Source organism: Mus caroli, chromosome 11 (assembly GCF_900094665.2).
Source record: "Mus caroli chromosome 11, CAROLI_EIJ_v1.1, whole genome shotgun sequence".
Lineage (NCBI taxonomy): Eukaryota > Metazoa > Chordata > Mammalia > Rodentia > Muridae > Mus > Mus caroli.
In genome coordinates, this window is record NC_034580.1 from 70,761,898 (window position 1) to 70,786,208 (window position 24,311).

The window sequence follows — 24,311 nt, forward strand, 5'->3', positions numbered from 1 at the left end:
AAGCCTGTGTGTAGTGATTGGGCTTTATTTGCCACACTGCTGTGCCAGGGAAATGTTAGTGATCTCCCAAAACACACACAGGAGCCAATTGGATGCAACTCACAGCAGGGTCTTTATTCTATTTGAGCTAGCACACACCCCCCCCCCCCCGCCCCAACACACCAATGTCATGCAGGACAGTTTTGGTGGTGGAGGAGCCCCGAATGCCTATCAGGGCAAGGCTTTGTAGTAAGCAGCCAGCAGGGAGTATGTGTGCAAGCATCTAATTGGAAGCTGCTGTGGCCTTTAACATAATTGGCTGGTGCTGGGAGTCAGATCATAAACTTAACTTCTGCTCCCTCTGCATTGGTGTTCGTTCGGTAGAAGGTGGGCTTGTAACCTGGGGGCGCAGGTTTGTTGGGGGAATAACCTGGAGACACTGATCTTGTTGGGGATTAGCTTAGAGAGTGGAGCTAGGCTCAGATTCTGTTGGGGGGCAACTTGGAAACTAATGCTATACCAGCCTGTTAGTCTACCTGAGTTCAAACTTAGGTCACTTAGGTCAGGTTCTCTAAAATGGAGTCTGAGTTTAAAAGCTTTGGCATCTCAACATCAGCAGTAGGAAATCCTCCAAGGGGACAAGGGGCTGACTTTGTTCCCTTCCACCTAGAAGTTTCCACCTGTGTTGCTTACATGGCCAGACTGTTCTGCACCGTTTCTGCTACTCTCAGAATCCGGATTTGTTCCCACTAATCCTGGGTCCCCACTGCAGCCTCACCACACAGCACAGCACAGTCTTGGGCATCTGTTCACCGTGTGCATCTGCAGGCTCTCCTGAGGTCTCTGCTCTCCTCCTCTGTACAATGGGAACAGTGATGTTCTCCTAGGTGGATGATGGCCCCCTGTAGCTGGCAGCAGGTGTCCGACTCAACAAATGGTGGCCATAATAGTTATTATCTTTCCCTCAAAGCAAAATGCTTCATGTCTCTCTGGCCTTGGCTCTGTGGAATTGAGAGCTGTTTGTTGTCAGCAAACAAAGCGCAGCCTGGGAGGAGGCAGGGTGAGAGGACGGGGAGCGAGGGAGGGCGCTGCCTGGAGAACTTGACGCTGGCCTCCATTGCTCCAAGTGCTGTAGCTTCAGCTGGGTGCACTCGGCCAGAATGCAGCACCGGTTCACGTGAGGGGCAGACACAGATAGCGTAGGCTCCAGAGAACCTGCAGATACGATTTCAGACACTGTGTGTGTGTGTGTTTGCTTTAGGGAAGGACACCGGCCCCCATTTCGGGGGAATGGAAATGGCTCAAATGTGCTGAGCATGTCTGAGGGAACTCTACCGTTGATGGTCGTTTGTACCAGGGCTGCACCAGCTAGGGTGGATGCTGAGGAGCTAGCTGAAGCCAGGTACCCTCCAGGACCTCTGAGGGAGGTACATTTTCTCTGCTGGCTTGGTCTCATCTCCTGTGCCAGGTCCCCTAGGGAGCATGGAACTAGAGCTGCCAGCCCTTCAGGTAGACCCTGCAGGGGCTCAGTGGGCTTCAAAGTGAAGTTCCCAAGAGGGAGATCTTCTAGCCCTGGGAGTATGAAAATCACCCCCTCAGCCCCCTCCCCAGCCCCTCCCTGGGGGAGAATACCAGTGATTATCACCTGGGCAGCTGTGATTCCTTGCAGGAGACCCTACAAGTGGGGCCTGTTGATTCTGGATGCTCCCTCACTGGAGGGAGTAGGGAGGGCCATTGGAGCCTCACCTGAGATTCTATCCATGCCCTCTTGTGCTTCCTAGCCAGCTGTATGTGGTTTGGTCCTAAATGTCCACGAGGGATCTGGGGAGGCTCCAGTGGGTACAGAGAGCCGAAGGATAACTGAAGGCGAGACTCCATCTCTGTAGTTATGCACAAATGCTTTGGGATCACCTCTGCTTGGGTAAGTAAGCCCAATAAACTCATGGGTTCCCCATGTTGGATTTTGGGGGAATCATACTTTGTCTTTGGTGCTCTGTGAGGAGTGGGTAGCCAGAGAAAGAGTTCTGTTGACAGTCTCTAACCCAGGGACTGTGTGGAGAGCTCCCAGTTTGAACAGTCTGTTGGGCAAATCAGGGGCAGCCGAGGGTAGAGACCATGTCTGTTTTTGTGCCCTACTGAGCCCCAACCTCTGACTGCCCCTGGTCCCAGCAGCTGCCTGGCAAGTGGCTGATGGCCAGACCAGGGCGGTGAGCCTCACTGTTCCAAAGCTCCAAAGGGCAGAGTAGGGACATATTTTGTGCTACATCACTATGCATTGTACTCAAACGGCATCTGAATGACTGAGGCTGGTATCATGCTTGAATCTTGCTGGGACTAACATGTTGGTAGGAACTCACAGGGTCTCTTATGCTTTAAGTGCCCACAGATGTCCTGTGAAGGAAATCTCCCCATTTTATAGATGAGAAAACTGAGGCACAGCACAGAGGTCAACTATGAACTCAGGTGCTACGTAGTGGAGCTGAGATTGGAAACTAGGTGTCCCAAGTCCATGAGCGTTCTACCTGCTTTCTCTTTCCAAGACCACCAGGTTGCTTGCTGTCTGAGGTGCTTCTGTGCTTCTGGATTTTGACGGACATTGTAGATCACTCTCCACTCATCACCATGAAAAGTTCAGTGCCAAATGGTAAGTTAGTCGCTTGGGACCCTGAACGCATTCTGCAAAGACATGCTTTATTGGTTCTATAGCAGTTTAGAGGACTCTGGGTTCAGGAGCAGGCCCTGACCTTATAGAAGGGTTTGGATTCCATCTCAACTGTCTGCAGGGAGCACATTTGTAGTTTGCTTTAGGAGCCACAGGGAGTAGGGTGCTGGGGAACCCAGGCCTGGGTTCTGGGGGGGCATGTGTGCTGCCATGGGGTTGGGAAGGCTTTGGTCATTATAGGCATGGGAAGAAACCCTATATCTTAGGGTGGGGCTGGAGGGACAGGCAACTACAGGCTGTGGTTTAATTGCAGGATGGATTCTGTTCCTATAAGCCCATCCTAAGATGAAGTATCCTAAGGTGAAACTTTTTCTTACAAGTGTATGTTGTTTTTATTTTTAGTTTGCACGCACGTGTAGGTAGGTATGTGTAATATGAACACTGGTGCTGTAGGAGGCTGAGCCCTCCTGGAGCTGAAGTTAAAGTTACAGGTGGCTGTGAGCCTCTTGATGTATGTACTGGGAACTGAACTCAGGTCCTCTGGCAATGGTGTCTTAGCTGCTAACCCTCTTGTATGTTGAACAGATCTACCTTCCCTTCTTCATCTCCGCGTGCGCGCTTGCTCTCTCTCTCTCTTTAAACTTTATTAAATGTATGAGTGCTCTGCTCCATATAAATCTGCCTGAATGAAGAGGGCATCAGATCCCCCTATACATGGTTGCAAGTCTCCCCGTGGTTGCTGGGAATTGAACTCATGACCTCTGGAAGAGTAGCCTGTGCTCTTAACCACTGAGCCATCTCACCAGCACTCATTTTTCCCTTTCTTTCCCTTCCTTTTCCATTAGTCTCTTCTGTTCCCTTGGGCCAGTGGTTCTCAACCTTCCTAATTCTGCGACCCTTTAATATAATTCCTCATGTTGAGGTGATCTCTAACTATAAAATTATTTTTGTGGCTACTTTATAACTGTAATTTTGCTACTGACATAAATTGTAATGTGAATATCTGATATGCGATCCCTTAGCTGTCATATCTTAGGCAACCCCTGTGAAAGGGTCATTTGATCCTTTAAAGGGGTTGCAACCCACAGGTTGAGAACTACTGGCTTAGACAATCCTACTTCTTGTATTACCATGTACACACATGGGTTTTGTGTGACTTTATAAAAATCTAAGAACCACAATGAGAGAATATATATGGCGTCTGTGGTGGTTTGTGTATGCTTGGCCCAGGAAGGGGCACTATTAGAAGGTGTGGCCTTGTGGCCTTGGAGGAGGTGTGTCACTGTGGGTGTGTGGCTTTAAGACCCTCCTCCTAGCTGCCTGAGGAGTCAATCTACTCCTAGCAGCCTTCAGATAAAGACCTCAGCTCTTCCTGCACCATGTCTGCCTGGATGCTGCCATGCTCCCACCTAGGTGGTAATGGACTGAACATCTGAACCTGTAAGGCAGCCCCAATTAAATGTCCTTATAAGAGTTGCCTTGGTCAAAAAAAATTAAAAAATTAAAAATAAATAAAACAAAAAACAAAAAAACAAAACAAAACAAAAAAGCCAGGTAGTAGTAGCTCACACCTTTAATCCCAGCACTTGGGAGGCAGAGGCAGGTGGATTTCTGAGTTCGAGGCCAGCCTGGTCTACAGAGTGAGTTCCAGGACAGCCAGGGCTACACAGAGAAACCCTGTCTGGGGGGTTGGGGGTGGGGAGAGTTGCTTTGGTCATGGTGTCTGTTTACAGCAGTAAAACCCTAAGACAGCGGCTGTCTCTGTGAGACTGGCATAATTTGTATAACGGTCTCTGTGAATATAGGCTGCTTTTGCACCTGTGCTCAGTCCTGAATTGAGGGCACTAAGTCTAGGAGGTCTGCAGGGGAGGCTGCAGCACCTCTGCTATAGTCTGAGAGCGCCTCACTGCTGCCAGCCACTCTCCCTGGGTTTGTTAGGTATTCCGCGTCAAAGACTCTAGGGCCAGCAAGATGGCTGAGTGGGTGAAGCCCTTGCGGTGCCAGCAGTGGCTTGAGTTTGATCTTCTATACTTATAAAAGTAGACTACACAGAGTCGTCTTCTGACCTCCTCGTGTGCTGAGGCGTATGCACCACCCCGTCATATTTACTCAAAGATGCCAGGGTTTCAGGTGTCCCGTGACGCTTGCTGAATAAATGATGATCCCTGTCCGTCCCAGGGCCCGAGGTAACCTTGGGGACTTTTGGCTCCTTTGTGTGCACTAGTTTAATTTTGGATTTTCCATTTTACACGTGCATGTCATACTTTAGCACACATGGACAACCCCTCCACACTCTGGCGTGTTTCATACTCCTGCCTTCATGTTCCAATCCAATCCATCACGTGGCTCCGTGATGACCCTAGGGATTCTTCACCTCTCTCCTGTGTCCCCCGCATCCTCTTTTCTGGTTTTCTCTGTCTGGTTGGAGTGTATCCTGCAGTCGCTGAGAGTGTGTAAAAGGTGAAAAAATGAAACCACGCATGCCTGAAAATCCCTTCGTTCTCCCCTCACGCTTGGCAGACGTTGGCTAGATATGTCTAGATCAGAAACTGCTTCCTCTCAAGCATTCACAACATGGCTTCTTTGTGTCTGGCTTCAAATTTTTAAATATTATTTCACATTTTCATATTTTATATATATATATATATACACACACACACACACACACATATATATATATATATATACACATAATACACTTGGATAATATTGCCGCATTATTCTCTCCCATCTCCTTCCCCTTCCCTACATCTTGTGTGTGTGTGTGTGTGGGGGCATGTGTGTGTGCATGCGTGTGTCTGTCTGTCCCCTGTTCCTGAAGATTACAACTGGGTTCCTGGTTCCAGGCTGCCAGCGTGCCTTCCTGTTTTCGTAGACCGAAATCTCTGGAGACCATCTTTCCTTCCTTCCATCAAGTTAGCTTCTGTTGGTATTTTTGGTCCCAGCAGTAAGAGAAAAGTTACTCATGCCATGCTGAGGGTTAAAGCCAGGGCCTCAGGTGTGGTAGGCGTCCTGTCACCAAGCTACAGCCTCACTACCCAGGTGACTTCTAAAATTTATTTTTTAACAGATACATAAAAACATAAGAATTAATATGTACTCGTGGTGTTCCATATGATATTTCAACATCAGTTATGCTGTGCAAATGTTTAAATCAGGTTAAATATGGTTTAAATATGGTTAAATCAGGTTAAATATGTCTACTTTTCGCCCTTTACCAATTTTTTAAAAAAATGGTAAATATTTTTAAAAAATTATTATTTTTTTTAAATTTAGGTGGATGTAGTGGCTCACACCTTTAATCCCAGCACTTAGGAGGCAGAGGTAGTTGGATCTCTGTGAGTTTGAGGTCAGCCTGAACTACAGAGAAAGTTCTAGGACAGCCAGAGTTACATAGTGAAACCCTGCCACAAAAAAAAGGTTTTTGTTTTGTTTTTTTTTTTTTACTTTAAGTTTTTTGGTTTTTGTTTTACTTTATACATACGGGTGTTTTATATCTTATCTGTGCACTACGCATATGCAGTGTCTACAGAAGCCAGGAGAGGACATTGGATCTCCTGGAACTGGAGTTACAGATTTTATGAGTCACGATGGGACTGCTGGGAACTGAACCCAGGTCCTCAACAAGTACAGCCAGTGCTTTTAAACAGTGGAGTCATCTCTCCAGCCTTCATTTTCAGCTGGGGGAGTTCGTGCGTGTGCGTGAGTGTGCGTGAGTGTGTGTGTGTGTGTGTGTGTGAGAGAGAGAGAGAGAGAATGTGCATGCATGCAAACGTAGGCGCTGTAGGGTTGCATCTCCTGGAGCTGGAGTTGCAGGCGGTTGTGAGCCACCTGACATGGTGGTGGGACTCAAACTTGATCTTCTAGAAGAGCAGGAGCGGCTGAGCCATTGCTTCAGCCCCCTCACCATCTCCCAGTGATGAGAGTATTCCTCTAGCCTTTTGAACTGTGGGGCTCCTCTGCAGTCTCCCTGCTGTGCAGAGGCAGCCAAGGCTCCCTCTTGTAGTTCACCATTTTCTGTGGCCAGCTAGGAAACGCTCCAAGTCCTCGAGTCATTTTCTCTCTTCTCTGGTTTTTCTTTTTTGAGTTACTTTTATTTACGTGCGTATGCCTCACTGCATGAGGATGTTCACAGTGGCCAGAGAGGGCGTCGGGCGTCGAGCATCGATCCCCAGGAGCTGAAGGTTATGAGCTGCTTCCCAAGAGTGCTGGGAACCGAACTCAGGTCCTTTGTAAAAGCTACAAGGGCTCTGAATTTCAGAGCCATCCATCCAGCCCCTAATACTCAGGGTCCTCTCAACAATTCTGCCCTTTTTTTTGGGGGGGTGGGGTTTGAAAGTTCCCTTAGCTGGAAGTTGGGCCTTCTCTATTGCTGGAGTTTTCTGTTAGCCCCTTTATCCCTACCATGTGGCCCAGTCTGTTCTCATACTTGCTATGTAGCTAAGGATGGGCCTGAACATCTCCTCCTGCCTCTACTTCCCAAGAGGTGGGGTCATAGGTGTGTACTACCATGCCTAGTTTGACCCAGTGCTAGGGATTTCTACCAGCTGGGCTCTATCCCATCATTTGGCCTGGGATTTGGTAAGCAGGCTAGGCTAGCAGGCACTAGCAAGCCTTAGGGGGGTGCCTGTCTCTGACTCACTGCGCTGGGGTTATAATGCTACTGTGCTCAGCTATTTCACATGGGTTCTGGAGATCAAACTGGGGTCCGGTCCCCCTTCTTGTGGCATGGTAGTGACCAAATCCTCTTCCCAGATCCTCCACTATGATATTTTTAATGTTGAAGAACATTAACTTTTCTAAACATATCCTTATTGCCACGAATCTTCCACTTTTGGTAGCACGAGGGATAAACGCACATGAGCGCCTGCCTCCGGGCTCCTTCTGCTTTTTCTTGTTTCTTACAGTACTATCTTCAGAGGATCTAAGTTTTTCCTCCTATGAACTGGCACTATCTAGGGTTTTGTTTGGTTTGGTTAGCCAGGCTCTGGGAGCCTTTACCTGTTCCTAACATGTGAAAACCAAGGCTGGCTGGCTGCTCCCTGCACGTGGATATGGCCTACAGACTGGGTTCTTCCCACTAGGGAATAGTAGAGACTCGCTGTCTGTTGACTCCTTAGTATCAGGATCCATATTGGATGGCTATAGAAACTCAAGTGTCTTGCTTTGGGAGAGGGAGGGTGACAAGTAGGCCTGGCTGTCAAGGCTGTTTTCTGGCCATTGTAGGTTTCAGCAAGGGACCTTACCCAGCCTCTGACTGTGTTTCATCCTCTAAACTATATTTCTAGCTCAACTCTGGCTAGCAGTTGAACCTGTTACCAGGGTCAGGAAGGACAGTGACCAGGGCATGTGGGTCAGGAGTCCATGGGGCAAGTATGGGGAAGAGCATGAAGGGAAGGAGGCCGGGGCTCATTCTCCATTCCTTTTTGCAGTGTTGGGGGTTGAATGCCTCCTACATGCTAGGTAAGCACTTTATCACTGAGCTACAACCACAGGCCCTGTGGCCAATTCTTAAAAACAAAATAAACCCAGTACTTCTGAGACCCTTAGTGAACTTCCAGATCCCTCCAAGTTCTGAGTTTTCCAGGGAAGATGCAGATGAGTGGGCAGGTTTGTGATCAGTTCTTCCCAAGTGAATCTTGGGAGTTAGGGCTGCTGACAGTGAACGCATCTTCCTGTCCCGTCTTTTTAGTTTTCCAAATAGCTCTCATCCCTTCATATCTGTGTTGCATGGGACAGAAGAAACGACTCTTGCGCCCAGTCTATCACATGTAGCCAGAAGTAGGTTTATTTAGGACCCATTTTGGTTAGTTTTTCTGTATAGATGGGCTTGATTTAGTGTTAGGGTTGGGAGGTGCACCGAGACACTGATCTGGCTGGTTTCTCTTGCTCGGGCTTTAGAAGGGTCTCAGTGAATTGGCGCTACCTATTTCAGTCCATCCACCGCTATTCCAACACAGGTCGGAGTGTGGGGATTGTGGTCTTTGGAAGAGAGAGACTGACTCCGTGTGAAAATTCTCGTGTTTATTATGTTAGTGCTGATGGGTTACATGTCACAGGGAATGTTTATAATGTTAGTGCTGACGGGTTACGTGTCACAGGGACATGGTAAGTTTGTCTTCTGCCAGCAGCAACAGGCAAAAGGTTAACGGTGGTGGGCTTGGAGAGAAAGCCCTCCAAGGACAAAGGGACTGGTCGGGAGGGATGGAACTGGACTCAGGGAAGGAAGGGCATAGGACACCTCCCCACCCCTACCCCAGGGAGGGGTTTCCCAGAGGCATCTGTATTTTTCTGTATTTTGAGTATTTTTTCAGATTTCTCTGGTTTTTTAGAATTTGAAACTCCCAGGCTGGGCCAGCAAGCATGAGGCAGGGTGGGAGCCTTGTTTTCCACTGAAGAACAAAAAGCGCTTTAATGTCTTAGAGGAAGCTGTGTTTCAGGGTGGAACAAAAATCCAGAGGCCAATAGGGGGCTTCGGGGAAACCTCAAAGCTGGATTTAACTCAGCTCCTGGACGAGCCTCAGGGCAAATAGGACCCTGTTCTGGCCTCCAACAGTTGAAGGAAGAGGGAAAGGGGCAGGGGCGGTGCTCCAGGCTAACACTGGGGGTGGGGGTTGGGGTAGGTTGCTCAGCTCTACAGGATCACACTGAGGGCTAGGTTTCTCATCATTAGTAGAAAGCCCTGCGTGGTCCCACCCAAACTTCAGTGCATATAGGAAGGCCTTCTCAGCCCAACCCAAGACCCAAGCAAATAGAGATGTGACTGGGATGGGAGAAGAGCAATAAATAAAGGTGGGGTGCTGAGTGAGATAGTCGGTAAGGCACGACAGGGTGGGGGCAAGCATGCTCAGTCCCCAAACACTGGCTTGTTAAGTTGCACGTCAAGGTATCAAGGAGCTTGGGAAGCCTCAAGAACCTTCAGAGAGGGGCTCTGCGAGGCTGGCCCCATTGTCCCTCTCTGAATCTTCCTCTGGAGGAGTCTGCCTCAGCCTGGAGATATCAGCTGGCCACTTCAGTAGCGGGGAGTTGCCCATGTGTGCCTTTTGCCTTTGGGAGAGAAAGAGAAAGACCACTGAGTAGTGAGTAAGTAGAGGTGGCTTCTTCCCCAGTGGTGACAGCCCAGCTTTGGGATGAAATAGATGTGACAAGGCAGGGCCTTCTTGCACCCATGACTGAGCACTAGGGAGGGTCGAGGGCTGGCCCGGGGCAGAGAGAGCCTGCATACCAGCCAGCACTGTTCCACTGTGCTGTGTGCTCTCAAGCTTGTTCTCTGCACCCGTGGGCTTCAGTCTGTCTGTCCAAACACAGGTGTCTTCAACACAGTGAACTCAGTATGCCAGGAGGAGCCTTGGACCCAGGAAGAAACACTCCCTTGTCCATTCTCTGGGGCATATAACCCCACTATTGTTACTGGACAGGGCAAAGGGCTCCTGCCAGCCTGTGAGGGACACTTCTGTGAGAGCGGACTGCAGCAACTTCATGGCCAATGTCTGACTATTTTTGCCCTTTATCACCGCATAGGTTTAGTGCTGGTGTGCCAGATGCACACAGCTCAGTGTCAGGGCTGAAACTGGAATGCAACCTGGGTTTGTAGAGAGGGTCCACTCCCCAGGCCTGACTACTGTTGTCTCCTTCCCATTGGCTAATGGGGTAGACACAGACCGCTTGAGGGGTGTATCAGATGCTGTTTCATGTACGTGTCTATGGGCCTCTGGCCAGGGTGGCCCAGACTAGCTGGGACAGGTCTTTAAAGGAGTCTGTGCCTTTTCTGGTTTGCGAATGACAAACACCTTGTGATGCTCCCATGCTGGGCCTGTGAGCACCAGCCAAGGGACACCTGTCCCACGGGAACACCAAAGCTCCCAGAAAGCCACCCTTGGGGGTGGTAGACTCCACACATCCCCAAATCTCCCTCTCAGGATTCAGGCTGGCATCGGCTTGCTCGGCCATGGAGCAGGAGTCTGGAGAAGGAGGACAGACCCAACTGGGCCCAGTGAGAACTGCCTGCGACTGTTAGGAGTCAGGGAAGACAGACGAGTGATCCAGGAGTGGAGATGGTACTGTTCTGAGTCCCTCTGGTCAAAGCAGGTCGAGATGGGTCTGGCTGACCTTTGCTCCCTACTGCCTGGCACAAAGCTCAGTAAATATGAAGAATTGAAAATGTCACCAGCCACTAGGGGAGGGAGGACGGGATGAAGCTGCTGCTGGACAAACAGAACCAAGGCGGTACTCACCGGGTACCCTGGGCTCAGGCCGGGCTGGGGTACCTCCCTGTGGCTCTGTAGCACCTGTCCCAGCCTCACTGCCCAGGCTGCTCTGACTGCCCGAGAGATGGCTGGGTGGACGGGCAGGCCCCAGCCTGGGTGACTCCATGCTGCCACCTGCAAGGGGACCATTCATGAATGTGGATGGAGATGCATTGAGCTCAGTCCAGCAAAAAGCTGGCCAAATCGTCTCTGGAATTGTGGGTGGTAAATGTGGACTGTCTGCCTAGCGGCCCCCACCCACACACCTGTCTGTTGTAGTCAGCCCTCTGCTCTCTGCTGATTGACCCAAAACACACTAGAGCAACAGAATGGGTTCTTCCCCTAACTAATTACTGATAAGAAAATTGGCAATCAATAGCTTTTCCTGCCTTCACAGAGTGAGGGGTGGGGAGAAGGAATGGTTGTGTCTGGTAATGTGGAGAACATGGTAATAAGATGCCACCTTTAACTACTGACTCTTAAATTCTATATATATGTGTGTATGTGTGGTTTGATCCCTAGTCCCACGTGGTGGACAGAGAGAACTGACTCCTTTAAGTTGTTTGCACATGCACTGGTGGCCTCCAAACAGAAGTACTAACTGGAGGGAGGGAGGAGATCACAAGGCATATATGTGTGAGGGTGGCACCATCAAACCTACACTTTATTCAAGATGGTTCTACCCAGCTGAGAGTTGATATGGTGGGAGGGGACTGAAGCCATCATGGAGGAGGCGGCGGAAGCACCTTGTCCTGAAACCGAGGTCTTGGGGATGCCAATGCCAAGTCTAGGAGTAGTTTTCAGCACTTGGGAAACTATGAAGGAGGATTCTGAAGGTGCATCAGGGCTCTGTGGGAAAGAGCACCACAATCAACTAGTAATGTCTGCAGTGGCACAGGATGGAGAGATGGTATGGTGTGCATGCCAGGCATTTGGCACTTCTGTAAAATCAGCCTCCGTGGAACTTCCTTCGAAGGTCCTAGTTCTGACCCAGGGGGACATGAAGGAAGCGGGTGCTTTTCTCAGAAGACCATTCTTGTGCTTAGAGAGAGGAAAAGCCTTCCATTTCCCCTCTCTCAGCTTCTACCTCACTGCCCAGGTTAACCTGCTGGCCCTGTCTTATCCCTCGCATACAGAGGGGCCTGGTCTCTCTGGTTCTGCTGAGCCACCGGACTCACTCCTTTCTAGGGACACTTTACAGATACCAGTGGAGAAGCTGCCACCAAAGAAACCAAAACACCACTCAGCACCTCAGGCTCTGGAAACAAACAGCCAATTTCTCCTCACGCTTACCTGAGTCCCCTCTAGGCTTGTCACCTTTTGTGCCCTTGACCCCAGAGGGCAAGGGTTTGTCCTCCAGGCTGGAGGAGCTGAGATCTGAGTCACTGTCACTGTCACTGGAAACCACTGGAACAGACAGACAGAGCAGAGGAAGTTATGATTATTTTTTTGTGCTTAGACAGTGGGGCAGGACAGGCCTCCCTCTTGCCACCACCAAGTGGCCAAGAATTTCAGTTAGCCCTTTTGTCTGGGGCATGAGAAACAATGGAAGGGCCAGAGGCTCCTTCCCACCAGTTAAGGAGGATGGACTCCACACATGGCCAGCACCATTAGTGAAGGCTCGCTCCTTAACCAGCCATCTTCACGCATCGTGGCCTCCTTGTAGGCTGGATCCCTTTTCCTTGGTTGGAATGGATGACCACCTTTGGCACAGGGACTCTGAGGTCTCTGCCTGGCCGCACTGAACACACGGCCCATGGCTTCATGGAGAAGAAACTGAATTCACAAAAGCTTCAGATTGGTAGGAAATAGTCCTCCTCTGTCTCACAGGCAGGAGAGCGGGGCGTGGACCCATGGCAGTCAGTGATGATGGACTCCTAACACTGGAAGACTAGCTGAGGTTCCTAACCACTTAACTCTCCTTCATCAGGAGCCCTGGTAGGGAGCCAACTTGCATCCTCTTCAGCCATGCACAGTGGGGTGTCATGAACCACAAGGAGTGAGGGCTTGAGGGCTCGGAGGAAGCTCTCAGTGAACACTCTCATTTCTGCACTCAACACCATATTTGGCTGGTTCATCGACCGTGGGCGTCATAATACAGGATATATTCATCCTTCAAACGTTCTATTTTAATTTTAAGCAGGGACGTACATCCGTGTGCCAACCTTCTGAGGCAGCCCCGGGTGCTTCTCTGAAAAGGGCCCATTTGGCCCAACCTGTATCATGGCCTGTGATCCTGGCTCACGTTCTCATCAGTGGAGACTAAAGTCCCTGGGAAATAGAACAGAGAGCAGAATCTTACTAGGTTTTTGGTTTTTGGGTTTTTTTTTCATATCTTCCTTCTGCTTTTTGCAGTTGGCCTGCCCACGCCTAATTCAATAGATTAAAAAAAAAAAAGGCAAGTTGCTCCTTCAAGACTTTTATGAAATCTTGGTTTTAATGAAACAGCTCTGGCGTCTTTTTTAACTCTCTTGATTAATTTACATAGCATGTAACTAAGTTATAATAAAGATAATAAGTAGATGTGGGGTCAAAGGTAACCTGACTGACTTCGATCACAGAGCAGGAGGTTCAGAGCCCCGGCTCTCGGCTCTCCTTTCAAATGCAAAGTGTGGTTTTGAGGGAGGTGGTGGGTGAGGTCTTCACAGAGTGCTTTACCAGGCTCTCAGCAAGAGCATTTTTCTCCTCTGACTAAGGAGCCAGAGGTCCCATCTGTGGGAAGGTGAGAACAGAACACACACACACACACACACACATACACACATGCTATCAAGGCTGGGGTTAGGGTCCTGAGCGCCAAGCACTTTCTGCAGCAGTGTTCTGTCAACTGAGATTGCTGCGGCACCACCAGAGGAAGTGCTGATCACTTAGGAAAACTGACTGTAGGTAAAGGTAGGAGAAATGGGTTTTCCACCTGGTACCCTAGATCCAGAACCTTCTAGAGAATCTTTGTGTCTTAGCTTATGCCACCTTTTGGCTGAGGGACTCAGGTCACAAAAAACAAGGAGTCAAAGTTGGAGCTGGCAAAACACCTCAACCTTAAGAGTCTTAGCTCTGGGCTCTTCAAAGCCAAGTAGCCCGCACATAGTAAGTGCTTAATGAGCTCTGATAATGATATAGTGTTGGCCTTGATTTGGTCTTCATGCCCTGTTACTTTTACTACCCAAGTGGATTTTTTTCTTTTCTTTTTTTTTTTTTTGAGATGGGGGGCCTTGAATTGCCAAGGATGGTTGAATTTTTAATCCACCTGCCCCTACCACTTGCATGCTGGGAATTTGAGTATGCCTAGATTTCTGTTTGAAGATTTATTTTTTGTGTGTGTGTGTGTGTGTGTGTGTATGCACATGAATGCAGGTGCCCGTGAAGGTCAGAGGCATTAGACACCCCCCCTCCCCCAGAGCTGGAGTTATGGGATGTCGTGAGCCACCCAAGGTGGTCTTGGGTCCTCTACCAGAGCTCTATGCAGGCTTAACACAAAGCCATCTCTCCAGCCCACAACCATGCCGAGTTTCATGATGCTGGGGCTCATATCCAGGTCTCTGTGCATGCCGGGCAAGCACCCACCAGTTGGGTAACCTCACTAGCCTCCTTCAATAGAAGCTGAACCTGTTACCTCCTCACCATGAGTACTAGATGCCCCTCCTCTCTCCAAGACCGTCCCTTATCCCACCAGGATGACGGTGGCAGTCTCCTCCTGTGGGTGCTTCTGTCAGCTTTCCCCATGAACCATCAGGGTGTTCCAGCTGACATAGAAAGGCTCCCATCAGCGAGAGGGCCACACCCACACCCCTGTCCACCAAGAGAAGGCTTGTGTGGACTTCCTGTTTCTGAGTGATGAATGTGTCTGTCCCTGGCTTGTCCTCCTCTGCTTCAGCCTCTTACCCTTTTCTGTTCTTGGTCCTCCTCTCATATGCCACTGGCAAGACTCCCGATTTGGCCGTTGATGACACAGAACCAAGAAGAAGAGGGATGGGGCTGGGTTCGTGTGCCCTTCCCAGTTCATGAGAATTGTAGGTAAGAACCTGACTTGCTTTTTTGTAGTTCCTTTTCCAGGTCTAGACTGAACGTGAATCCTCAGAGATCAGACCCTATGGGCATCACTGCTACAAACACTTATGTCATTTTTTTTTTTTGACTCATTGCTGGGCTGACTAAACACTAACCCCATGGGTCCTCAGACACAGGAGGTGGGGGTGGGTGGGCAGGAAGTGGGGCTGCTTGTTAAGACACCTGGAGCAAGTAGCTTTCCATGCCCCCCCCCCCACTGGGGCAATACAGGAACACAGGATGGCAGCTAGCTAACGCTAATAGGGGTAGGACAGTCCCTGTGAGGAGTTGGTGACTAACCTCCACCTTGGTCTCTCCATCTCTCGGCAGAGGCGTTCACGATGATCTATCATTGCTTCCTGACCTGGAATATTCCATCTTCCTTGTGGCTGATCTGGGGACTTGGCACAGGGCTCTAAGATGCTCAGTGACACCTGCATCCGTTAGAGCCAGTGAACAAATGCCCAGGGGCAGGGACAGTGGGGTCCGATGTCCCAGGAGTTGGTTACAGTGTAACCCCTTGCATTCTGTCATCTATTGTACATGGTCTAAGAGGGGGCCTGGGAGCAGGCTTAAATTGCTAGGCAGGGTCTACAGAGAGGGCACAGCCCTGGAGTGAGGGTCGGGTGCCATATCACTTGGATGTCAAGGATGGCTGTGCTGTACAAGGGTTAAAAGAAATCACAGAAATTCTGGAAAGCTTCCTCCAGCTACCGTCATTTGACTTGTTCCCTGTGACAGAGCCCAAAGGTTCAGCCATGGAAAAGGGGGAACAGCCTCTGGTGACAATCTCACAATGGGATCACAAAACAGGGACCAGCTGAGAAGTACTCATTTCTTTCAGACATACTGTCCCTTGCCTGGCCTCTTTGTATCCAGAGTTTTAAGCTGGGCCAGGCTTGGGTATTGTGCGTATATATGTGTGAGTGTGCATGTGTGTATGCGCTTACATATGTGATGTGCATACATAGAAGCCTGAGGTTGGTGTTGAGTGTATTCCTCTATCACTACATCTTTTTTGAGACTCAGGAACTAATCAGTTGAGCAAGGCTATCAGACCAGTAAACCCTGGACCTCTCTGTCTCCCCCATCCCAGTGCTAGGTTTACAGGTGTGCACCACTGTGTCAACTTTTCACATGGCTGCCGGGGAGAGACCTCCGTCCTCAAGCCTGTACCGCAAACACACTGCTGTCAGAACCATCTGCCCAGCCTCATGCCTGGGGGAATTTAAGCTGGGACTCGGCCATAGCCATCAGGTCTATGTGCTGAAGACTCAAATTCCATTTCCAATCTGCTCTTGTAAAGCAAAAGAAGGCAGTGTTGGCTAGCAGGTGGCCACTTACAGTCACTGGGGCAAAGACAGAGAGGAGGCTGCATGTCATGTGGGCCTTGAAAATATGTCACCAAGTCGCAGTGGTCACGGAAGCAGCCTTTTCTCTTTCCTGTCTCTGTAAACCCCAAACCTGGGGTAGAGTGCCACTGATGTTGCTTTCCCTCTGCACGGTGACCAGGACTAGAAATCTTCCAGGGTCGAGAGGCATGTCTGGAGGTAGCATCTGCCACAGGTCAGGGAGTGAGCGCTCGTTTTCTGCCTCTGCTTTGGCTTTTAGACAGAGGTAGGAAAACCCTGGGAGACCCTGGTCTGAAAGCCTGAAGGAGAAAAGTATTCTTACCCAGTCTCATAGGGCCCCACCATGAGGCAGGAGGGGGAGCCTTCACAGCTGGCTACCCGACTTCCTGGTCCACTGGTTGGAGGGCCTGATGTCCCTGAGATTTTCCCATCATGCTGGGCCCTCAACCTCAGCAGTGGCTGGGGAGCTTAGAGCTAGCCCGGCCGTTTCTCTGGGGATGGGCAGGTTTTTTTCCCCTCTCTAGTTCATTCTTGGAGGATGGATTTGCAATTTGACTGTCACCATGGAAACTCTTGAGCTTTGGTACATGAGGCGGGTTGGGGGTGGGGTGGGGTGGGAACTCTTCCTTTTTGGAAAATCTCCCTTGATGCCTCACAGGACACATGTGGCAGCTGCCGACCCAGCTGCAATGGACTAGATGCATCCCTCAGGGGACAGGGATGGCGGACTAGAACCTGTCTCCAGGCTCTGCTTAGCCATTGCCTTTTCTCCATGATCCTAGGCACCTCTTCAAGATTCATGGCAAAACCCAAGAGGCTGACCCAGCAGCTGCCTGTGTAGACGTAGTGTGAGGTCAGCTCAGTAGTGGACAGGCTGCTGCTGTCCCTGACTATTGAAAAAACCAGGAAACTATCCTCCCGTCCCGAGCCATGCCACATCCACCTGCCCAGTGCAAAGATGGCGGCAGGCTGCGAGCTTGGGAGACCCTGGGGAATAGTGGCTGCTCTGCTCCAAGGAGCCCAAAGTCTCCGGAAGCTCTGGGAGTTAGGGAAGTACGGAGATATTTCTAACATCCTGCCAAGAAGCAGCAGATGGTGGGAAATTTTGCATACTAAAAACAACAAAAAATATTTTTAACGTAAAGGAAAGACAGTTAGGCCTTGGGGAGGGCAATGAACCTTCCTGGGCCATCAGACTGGCACAGCACAGATGCAGTTGGCCCTGCCATCACGGCTTAGCTCTCATACTCGAGAATAGGTGTATGCTATGGGGTGTGTGTGTCCCTGTCCCTGTCTGGGTGGCAGCAGGTGGGAGTCATGGCATGGTGATGAGGTGCCCTTAACTTGGGTTTGTGTCATTTTCCAGCTGTGCCCCCTTAGGCTGTTTTCTTTCCCTGTCTATGCTCAGTGGGTGAAGGATGGATCCCTCTCTAGTGGCTATGAGCATTCAACAAAGCCCAGGGACATACATCATGGGCTCACGTCCTCTAGCATGGTGCATGTTTCTATGCTCTGGGCCCAACCCACCTCACAGGGGAGGCTGGCTGTTCTGAGGGAGTGCGGATGCTCCAGCCATGTTTCACAGGGTAAGGAGAGAGCAGGATCCCCCTCAGAGCATGGCTAGAGGCTGGGCTGGCATTCAAACCCATGCCCATCTTTGGCTGCAAGCCTTGTTTTCCCACCTTGCCCAGAGTATACTGGCATCCATGCCCCTGTCTCACCCAAAGACTCCAAACTCTCAGGAAAACTCTCCAGGCAGCTGACTCATCCCTCTCATGGGCCCTGCGTCAGGGAGGCTGTTTCACGGATGCCCACTGCCTTGGCTTGAACCCTGATTCTGCTTGGATGCACCTGGGCAAATACCATACCCTAGGCCTCAATTTGTCTCATCTGTGAAATGGACAGGAAGGAGGGGAGCGAGACAGAAACACGCCCAGCAAGATGAGATCCAACAGAGAAAAAGACTAAACACTACACAAGCTGATAAGAGTTTTAAAACTCAGAGTTCAATGCAGTGCCCAGGAGTCTCTTCAATGTGTTTCTTCTGCCCAGAGTCCTCTGCCCCAGGAACAGAGGGAACTCACCCGGCCACCTCCACTTCCTGTTTTTCCTGCTTTGACCTTACCCTGCCTGGAGCAACCCAGGGGAAGGCCACCTTGTGACCCAAATCCATCTCCCTTCCCTGAGCCTGCCTGGCCCTAGATAAAGCCACTTGATAACTGTGTTCTGAGCTGTGCAGGGCAGTAGGGTCTGCAAGAGATAAGGTAGGTAGTTCACCAGGCCAGCAGGACAGGTGACGGCAGAGCACCTCTCATCTCTTTTCCCGGAAGGACACTCAGATAACCTCAGCCTGGGCAGGGACTGGGGTGGAGGATGGGAAGTTCCCATGGAATGGGATGAATGGCCCCTGAGGGAAGCAAGCTGCTCTTAGGGGTGGGGGAGGGGAGCAGTGGCCTCTTCCTCTGGTTTGTCCCCAGGGTTCCATCCAGGAAAGAGGATGGCCCAAGGCTAGGGGAACCTGTCCTCCCAGGAATGGGCCCACTGGCATCCAGAAGAGGCTCAGTGTCTGCCTGTCCTTCCCTGGGACCAGGTGACAGGCAGGAGTCATGGTACGCTTCCAACCTGTCCTAGTGTGCAGCCAGGGACAGAGAGCCATAGGAGCTTGGTGTGTTCCTTCCCTGACACCCTTCAAGGCTGCCCCTAGAGGCTCTGAGAATGACCCTGGGCAGCAGAGAGGCACAGCACTGACTGATAGGTCAGATCTGAGGCTAGGAGGGGTCCCAGTGCTGGCTTATTCATGAGCATCGATTTTAATTTTCTCTCTCCTTTGGGCTCACAGACAGATAGGAGGCACCAGCTAATGAAGACAAATCCACAGATCAATAGAGATGTGGTTGCTGGTGTGAAAACCCTCTGGTCCTCCGACCTCAAATGAGGAGCTCTGGATAGGAGGAGGAGGGTGGATGTTAAGAACTGCTCCCCCAGAGAGAACAGGATATACAGAATGGGGTAGAGTAGGACAGTGGGGGAGAGATCAGAGAGGGCTTCCTGGAAGAGGAGGGACTTACAAATAAACACCATTTAAGCAGGTACAAAAGTAGGCCTGGGGTATGCCAGGCATTCCGAAAAGTCTAGGGAAAGCTGAAGCTAAGCAATGATCCTCCTTTGGAGGATCAGGACACTCTGGATGAATGTCCTGTGGGGGAAAGGGGATGAACTGGTTTGGGTATGTTCTATATTGTTAGGCTGCACATGGTGGCTCTGGCTTCTGGCAGACCCAAAAGAGGGAGCCTATCTGTCCTGCACTCCTTGGCTGGCAGGTGGCATGAGTCTTTGTTTCTTCCGGACTTGAACTTGTGCCTGTTTCACTGGTAGGATGGCTCAGTGGATTAAAGGTGCTTGCCACTAACCTGCCGGTCTGAGTTAGAAGAAGAGAACCCACTCCTGCAAGTTGTCCTCTGACCGCCGCCTGAACCCACCCCCTGAAATAAATATAATAAGGATCAAGAAATCTGGATCTTGGGATGTGACTCAATCTACTTGAAATCCTCCTGCCTTGGTTCCTAAGAGCTGGGATCGCAGGCGTGCACGTCTGTGTGCCTGAGGCTTGTCCTTTTGTCTTTCTTCTGGTCTCCCATGTGTTGGGCATCCCCCTAGGCCACAGTTTCTGTCTCCTTCCCTCCCAGTTTCTCTGTCATAGTTTTCCACCTAGAGGAGCCTCAGATCCAGGTGTCTGTGTTCAGAGACTGGCAAGAGGATGGGCTACCTGCCTGCCTGGCTCTGATAGGCCCTCATCCCTGTCATGCCCTTGGGAAGACTGAGGAATCAAGCTGGAACCTTCTGCAATGTCAACCTTGCCCTGGCATGGACAGACAGTCCAAAAGGAGAGCTGTGTAAGGTGGAGCCGGCACTCTGACCCCCAGCGCTTTCCTGGAACCAGGAGGAGTGGGAGGTCCAGTTCTGCCCACTTCACTCCTATTCCCAAAGGCCATTCAGTCCAGAGTGTGTGGGATGAAGTTGTAGGTTTGGCCAGCAAGGCAGGTGTGCAGCTGCAGAGGATTATGCTGTGCTCTGTGCAGCGAGCTCAGCCCAGCTGGCCCCAGGGGCAGCTCTGAGCCCCCTTGGCTGCACTTGAGCCAGACACAGCTTCCAGGAGGGCAAGGCACCTCAAGACCTCACCTTGCATATGGGATTGACTAATCCCCTGAGGCTGTCATTGGGTTTGGGCAAATTAGAGATGACAGCCATGCCCCTAACCTTCCTAGTGTGGCTAATGAGGGCCTTCTGCTCTGGGAAATCAATTTCTAAGCCAGCACAGACAGGCAGGGGCTTCTGTGGGAAGGGGAAGGTGTGGAGTGGGACTCTCCCCTGTTTAAGGCTCCTGCTTTGAGACTGCTGCTTAGCATAACCCAGGGCATAAAGGCAGGATGAGGCCACATGCGTGGGCTTTCCTTTTAATGCAGGACCACAGCTGTATCTCTGAGAGCTACAGGAGGCAGAGTTTCTGGAACACTGCAGGCATTTCTTGTCCCCTCTCTGTTAAGACTACTACACACACTATTTGGGCTCTGTACCCTGTGACCCCTTTTGTAAATGGGCAAGTGCAGCACTCTGTTGGGTAATCAGCTCATGAGTCCCACACAGACCCCACCGCACATTGTAAACCCTGACTCTGCAGCAGCTACCACTGGGAACTAAGGAGGGGTGCAAGACCCCTCTGTCCCTCCTACATGCACAGGACAAAGGCTAACGATCCTTTGCTGGGCCTGGTGAAAGGTAGCCACAGTGGACTGGAGAACCATAGCGCGCGTGCGCACACACACACACACAGCCTCTTTCCTAGCCTCTGACACCCAAGTTCTCTCACAGCCCAGACAAACCGACTTTCTTGCACTTATTTTCTTTACCCAGGTGGTGGCCCTGCACTGTGAAGACCAGGGTCAAAGACATGAAGGTGCTTGTGGGACCAATGGGGACTTCTCAGGTGGCTCACGCTGACTCTTGGTCCTCTCTCTAATTATCCTTCTTGGGCTGGGTGCCTTTGTGTATGCTTGGTGGCTTCTACTATCTTTACATTAAAAAAAAAAAAGCCCTAGTTACCTTCCACAGCATCTTAAGATCGTAAAGCCCCTGCGAGGAGTAGAATTAGCAAAGATGGGACGTGGCAAGACGAACAGAAGACGATGTTGTAATGGGACTGCAGGACAGAGTGTTCTGAGCACTTAGCACAGTGTGAGATGGAGCTGGGCAATCTGATTAGGCTTTGGGGGCAGTATGGGGGTGGGTGGGGAGTGTGTGTGTATGTGTACCCATGGTAGGGGAGAAAGGGAGGGGAGAGGGAGAGGGGCTGGTCTTTGCTGTGTAGCTGGCCTCCCTGAACTATTTGCACATTGCTCTGCTACCTGTTCAAAATTCCTCTGTTGGGGCTCCTTCCTTTGGAGGGGTCCTTGAACTCCAAGATAGGATGACTGGGAGAAAAAGGACACTCACTGTTCCAGCCCCTCCCCCGTCACCCTCATGGGATGGGAACACACTATTCCACAACAAGGCTTTCATTCCTCTGAGCCCCAAAGGCCCCAAGAGCTGTGTCTTCAGGCCAGCTGGGGGAGCCTGGCCTGGAAAGCCAGGGAGGTGGCTATGTGGTCTCCTCTGTGCTCACAGCAGGCACAGGGCCACCAATAGGCAAGGGCCCTGCCTTCCACCACAGCAAGCTAGGTGGTCTACATGAGGAGCCCCAGGAAGTCTGCTCATTTTTCTTGCAACAAGTAGCCTCTCCATAGCCATTCTTCTGTGTTTTCTCTTTTCAGAGAGATGTGGACCAGAAGAACTTTCCTTTGTGGTGTGTGGATAGAAGCTTAGGTCTGGTGCATGCAAGGTAAGCAGCTGACCACTGTGTTGTGCCCAGATCGTCCTCCTTAGTAATTACATACAGCAACACTGAAAGACTGTGAGAGACAACAGGGAAGGCTGGGGACTGTGGCAAACCAGAGAACACTCCATCAGTGAAACGGGAAGCCACTGCTATCTGAGAGGGCGGTATTGGCAGACCTTCTGATTTTTAAGAGAGAAGCAAGAACTCCATTTTCTTTTCAGAGTGAGGGTTCTTTGCAGTTAAAAAAAAAAAAGTGACAGTGAATTTTAAGCAGCCAGCCAGATCGGGTCACCTGCTTCACCAGATTGTGACCTATCAATAGGCAGAGTCTCAGCCCCCAAGGACAGGTGGCATCCTCCCTCCTGACATGGACACCCGTCTGCTCTGCCTTGCCTTCTTTCAGTTGCTATAGCCAGCCGGGACCCCAGCACCCAACACATCCTCCTGGGTTCTCTGAATGCTGTGGGGGACTCAGGTACCAGGACCAGCTGATGTGACAAAAAACGGACAATTCAGAGTCCAAGGAGGAAGTGTGTGTGTGTGTGTGTGTGCCCTAAGCTTCCAAAACGCTAATTTCTCAGGCACAGAGAATGGAAGAAGGAGGCATAGCAACAGCTGGCTCTGGGCAGTGAGCAATCCTGTCTGAAAATAAAACATTTTACAATCCACAACCGAGGCTCATTAAGAATGAATGGATTGGCGGGTATAAATAGCTTGCTGCGTTAAGAAGTCAGGAAACGGCATATGCACTTGATGGAAAATCAGTGGCTATGGAGCCTGCTTATTAGCCTAGTCGGCTGCAGCTCTGTGCTAACAAGACACAGGTCACAGGTTCAAAGTCTGCATGGGCCTTGTGGCTTTCCCAGCCTCAGGCCACAGTGACCTCCCACCCCAAGACAGGCGCTAACATGGGGGCATAACAACAAACACACCGGCAGCCCATGGTTAGCGTCTCCCAGTTTCTGATGCAGAAGACCCGCCCCCCCACACACACTGTAATACCCAGCCTCCACTTGAATGCCCTCACTGACAGGAAACTCATTCCCCTGTCAGACACAAAGTACTCAGCTCTGTGGCTGGATGGTAATTAATTGGAAGACACTGGCTGGGTCATCCATTATGTCTAATGGTGGCTGGATGCTAAAAGTTTGCTCTGAGCAGAGATGGGGGACCCTGCTGATGGTGGGTCCTAAGAGTGTGGATGGGGTGGAAACAGGTGCAGCAACACAGGCCATGCAGTCTCAGCCTGATGCAAGCTGCCCAGCAGGCAGAGGGAGCCAAGAGTACAGATAGGCAGAATAGCTCCGGCCACCCTTCCTTTGCCACAAGAACCCCCTTCTTCAGCAGCCTGGCAACAACCCCCTCACTTGAAAAATCCCCTGAACTACCAGACAGGGCCAAGCCAGCCATGTGGTGATGGAGACAAGGGTCAGCCATGTGCTCCACTCGTGAGGAAGAGCCTGGGTCCACAGCCCTCAGTGCAGCCGGCAGCCTACGGCAGCCTACGTGACCTTGTACAGCTTTCCCGTCTCATCCATCACGAAGAGTCAATTTCACCGTCTGCAGCTGCCCTGAGCTTCAAATGAGATAATGACCATGAATCACAGGGTGCCCTGGACCAGCCAGTGCAGCTCCAATGACTCGGCTTCTCTAGGAGGTGCTGGCCCCCTGGGGGAGGCTAGGTCAGGTGGGGATAACTCAGTAAGGGCAACCCCTGATAAGCCTCTGCAGTGCAGCTGAGCCAGACTGGAACCCCAATGGAACCCCAATGCTTGCTTCCACAGGGCGGCAGAGCCTTCCCTGTTTAGGTCAGGATCTTGAAAACATTGCTTAAAACCTAGTAGCCGGTGAAGTGGTATCGAAATCCCAATTTTTTTTTTTTTTTCTTGCAGTTACCCAAATGTAACAAATCCAAAACCCTGAAGTACTTTCTGGGGCAGATCCTGAAGGTAACTAGTGTATCTAAGATCTTGAAGGTATCATCTACGAAGAAATACCCAGCTTAGGAGGACCAGGGCAGGAAGAAGGAAGTGGCAGAAGACTGGAGGGACAGGCTGTGACCTAGGCTTTCTAGAGAGGGGACATATTAGCCTCTGAGCTTCAGAGAGCTTGAGGCAGCTGCAGCTGCACCAAGCCCTGGCCTTTCTGATGTC

The 24,311-nt window shown here is 50.7% G+C and overlaps 1 protein-coding gene across 3 annotated transcripts in view; it reads right to left on the bottom strand.

Annotated features, from left to right (window-relative positions):
• Positions 1-8,650: 8,650 nt before the first annotated feature.
• The window catches only part of Rph3al (rabphilin 3A like (without C2 domains)), a 136,428-nt gene continuing 120,767 nt past the window's right edge, over positions 8,651-24,311 (bottom strand). For all 3 annotated transcript variants that reach the window (XM_029484108.1, XM_021176264.1, XM_029484107.1), the window contains 3 exons: positions 12,181-12,294; positions 10,876-11,022; positions 8,651-9,688 (listed from right to left, as the gene is read on the bottom strand). In XM_029484108.1, the coding sequence (XP_029339968.1) occupies positions 9,654-9,688; positions 10,876-11,022; positions 12,181-12,294 (296 nt within the window). In that variant the 3' untranslated portion in view covers positions 8,651-9,653. The remainder of the gene's footprint in view (positions 9,689-10,875; positions 11,023-12,180; positions 12,295-24,311) is intronic.